The sequence below is a fragment of the Ascidiella aspersa genome, chromosome 4, assembly GCF_963924565.1.
Source record: "Ascidiella aspersa chromosome 4, kaAscAspe10.2, whole genome shotgun sequence".
Lineage (NCBI taxonomy): Eukaryota > Metazoa > Chordata > Ascidiacea > Phlebobranchia > Ascidiidae > Ascidiella > Ascidiella aspersa.
The window spans coordinates 2152389-2155747 of NC_139450.1; the positions used below are offsets into that span (position 1 = coordinate 2152389).

At 35.2% G+C, this 3359-nt stretch overlaps 1 protein-coding gene across 1 annotated transcript; it reads right to left on the reverse strand.

Annotated features, from left to right (window-relative positions):
* Nucleotides 1-454: 454 nt before the first annotated feature.
* Nucleotides 455-3359, reverse strand: LOC146146611 (esterase SG1-like). The gene is made up of 4 exons (XM_083386921.1): nucleotides 3331-3359; nucleotides 3102-3219; nucleotides 2466-2664; nucleotides 455-510 (listed from the first exon to the last, which is right to left on the reverse strand). Exons 1-4 carry the CDS (start codon nucleotides 3357-3359, stop codon nucleotides 455-457), a joined length of 402 nt encoding a protein of 133 aa, XP_083243047.1.

Sequence of the window (3359 nt, forward strand, 5' to 3'; positions counted from 1 at the left end):
AAATACCTATATCATATTGATTACAACTAACTACCCTTATGCAGCATACAGTATTAAAACTATGTTTAAACTTCTGAAATCCGTATAGGTTCGAATAAGGATTGAAACACCGTGTATTAACGTCCATATATAGACGTTTTTTAACCACATATATGTTTTCCAATGTTGCTGTGTTACGCCAATTCATTCCCTATAGTTTCCAATAACTTCCATATTTACATTAACTGCTAACTCAATTGGGTTTCAACAGCAGTCGAAAATATATGGCTCTTTCAAAGAAGGAATTCTCTCACAGATATATCTAAGCTATTATTTTTTAAACATGATTGTTATGATTAAAACTGCAACCAGCCATGACTCCTTTACAAATTGTATTTTTTCACGTAATTGAGCCGCGTAATCAAAACTTTATCGCGTGTCGTACAAATCCAATTTGATTATGAGGTAATATCGCTCAGCTCGTTGTGAGCCAAACCTTTAGCTCAAAAATCCCGTGCGTACCTTGGCTCTCTGTAATAAAAGTTGTCAAACTTAGGATTTATTCTGCGCCTAACATCTACTGTGTTTTAAATATAAACAAAACAATAGCCATGCATTCAAATCACAATATTCAGTCTTACAAAAAAAAACGGTAAATTAATTTTATCACCATTAAGAAATTAAATATTACAACAGATAAAAAGAATCGGATTAAACCAAGGGTTCTTAACCGCTGGGCCATGACCCACTGTTGGGCCACGGAGCATTTGGAAATTATTAGGTCTATGAAAATTTAAGGTTTATTTGTTTAATTCTTCAGTTCATTTTACAGTACATTCTCAAGCTTCGCATTAACAGTTGCGTTATGCGTGGGTTTTTATTACACGTTCTTATTTTTACACTATAAAGTTTTTCTTGATTTCTTACATTTCAGTTGATTAAAACCAATTTGAGCAGAACTTTAAAAAGTGGGCCACGGAATATTTTCCAAACAAAAGTGGGCCACCACCATAAAAAGGTTAAAAACTCTTGATCTAAACCAAATCATTACAATTCCAAGCTCGCAGCGGTTGCATGCCCTTTTCTACTGTGAGTTTTGCTTTTTTGGTTTACCCTTAGAAGACACCAAGTCAGCTGTTATTAACTACTTCGAAAAGTACCACTTGCCCTGTTTAAAGCAATTTCGTATTTTTCTCTTTAGCTAGTTCGGATCGAAAATAACTGGTTGGGAGAAAATTATGCCAGCTTTATCATAAATCCGAAGCGGTTATGTTAGTCCCAGGACTAAGGGGCTAGTAGTTTTGTTACCTATTTAAAGCAATCCGATTTCGGCGTGCACATGCGCAGAACCAACTTTCAAAACCGGTCAGGCCGTAACGAACTATCGTAAAATTGAAATATCATATGGTGGAATATTTTCAAACCGTTTATTGCGAGTAAATGAATTATATGACACCACTATGAGTGAATTTCTGAATATTCACCTTATTTCAATTACATAAATCGGTTAAAAACAGATTGTAGTAAATGAATTACTTTTGCCAACACGTTGAAATTACATGATAAAAACAAATGGTGAAAACGAACAAATGGTGAAAATGTAACAATCCAACTCCGAATAGCGACCACACTGCAACCGCTCGTAGTTTGGGCGGTAGTGGTTTCTGTCGCTTCATCTGGTGACGTAGTAGTTGATGACGTCTCGTTGACGTAGTACCCGATTGAGTCCCAGAAGTCGCAATATTTGTCCAGGTATTTGTACTCGATCTCAGTTTGTGGGAATTTAATGCGAACATTGGGCTAGTTGTCGATCTTAGTGGAGAAATATTAGAAACTAGGCTGGATTATCAGCAATATGACACACATCGTTTTAAACAACTTAATATGCTTGATAGCGCAGTTTGTAATGTACTGGACGCGTTTTCCCGAGGCCATGAGTTCAAATTCCACGCTCTCAAAACTTCGGAGGTTCTTAGAGCAAGCATACGATGTTTAACTACGATAAAAAGGCTGTAAAAGTTTGTGTGCTGTGTCTGGGTAACCAGTCGTTGCAAAGTTTCCCCAAAAGTAGCTGAACCTATCTTCAACATACTTATTAGCCTCTGTCTTGTTGTATCTGCAAAAGCATTGATATAAATACATTGTACAAAACCGTAAACACAAAAAACCCTTTGCTATTTGTAGCTTCTAGTTAGCCTTGGGTATTTAAAAATTGAAAAAGCTTTACTAAAAATTAAAATTATGTTCATTTGTATTTCACGGTTGTTTTTTCTCGTAATAGTTGACTTGCTTGTTATTTTTATGTGTTTAGTTTCTTACTCTGCAATGTTGTAAACAAATTACATTGATATGATTTAAGTCCCATTCAAATCATTTGAAATATAACTTTATTTCAAGTAAACTTGTCCAATTATGAGGAATAACAACTAAAAATAACAAAAAAACAAAGTAAGCAATTTACAATGATGCTGATTAAAAATACCTACCTAGCCTGTAGTTAATCGACACGAGGATCGTATTTGTGACGTTGACAAACCATCTCCCCTCGTATTGCAGTTCTGTCCCCAACCCAGCCGTGAAACCACCCCCGTGTATGTTCACCATGACGGGAAGGGGATTCCCCGGGGTTTTGGAGTCAGTTGTGGCGGGGAAGTGGATGTTCAACACAAGACAATCCTCAGAGTACTAAAAAGAAGAACATTTTTATTTAACTTAGGGTATTTTTTAGTAACAATAAATTATCAAACAGCAGTACTTTTTTTTAAAGAATTTCTAGTTAAAAAATAATAAGGTTAAAAAACACAAATTATAATTTAAATCAAACGAATTTTGGTTGAAACCAAGTTACAATTTCTACTCGTATTATTCACTATTGGATAACTTCGCTAAAACTAAACGGTCATATAAAATTTGTTTCTATATTTGATCATATGGCTATTTTAAATAATTATTTCATGTATTGAAAATTAAATGAAATTTAAACCAAAATTTCTGAATATTTCATATGACACAAAGACTAACGGTGGTCATAACTACCGTCGTGTCATATTTGTTAAACTATTAGCTCACAAAAGCAATTGACCCAGTTAACACCCCTAACAATTGTTACCACCTCCACCCACGTTGGCTTCACAATGTTCTGTTTTGTTGCAAGTCGAGTCGGGTTCATAGCACCTCACATAATCCGGGTCGGCAGCGTTTATCTCTCCGCGGTAAGAAATCGGCTCCGGGTTCATAAACCTGACAAACAAAATCACGTTGACAGTCAAAACACGGATTCATATAATCTTCCAATAAGCGGGTAACTAATGGTATTGGTCATTTACGAAAAAAATCCATACATTTACTTACTTGCAAACTGCAAAGTCCCTTTTTGTCAT

Excerpts from the sequence above, each read along its gene's own strand:
- LOC146146611 (XM_083386921.1), bottom strand. The coding sequence starts at position 3,359 with ATGACAAAAAGGGACTTTGCAGTTTGCAA. Across the intron at positions 2,665-3,101 it reads CAGAACATTGTGAAGCCAAC|TACTCTGAGGATTGTCTTGT; the intron begins GTGGGTGGAGGT and ends TCTTCTTTTTAG. Across the intron at positions 511-2,465 it reads GTCGATTAACTACAGGCTAG|AGAGCCAAGGTACGCACGGG; the intron begins GTAGGTATTTTT and ends CTTTTATTACAG.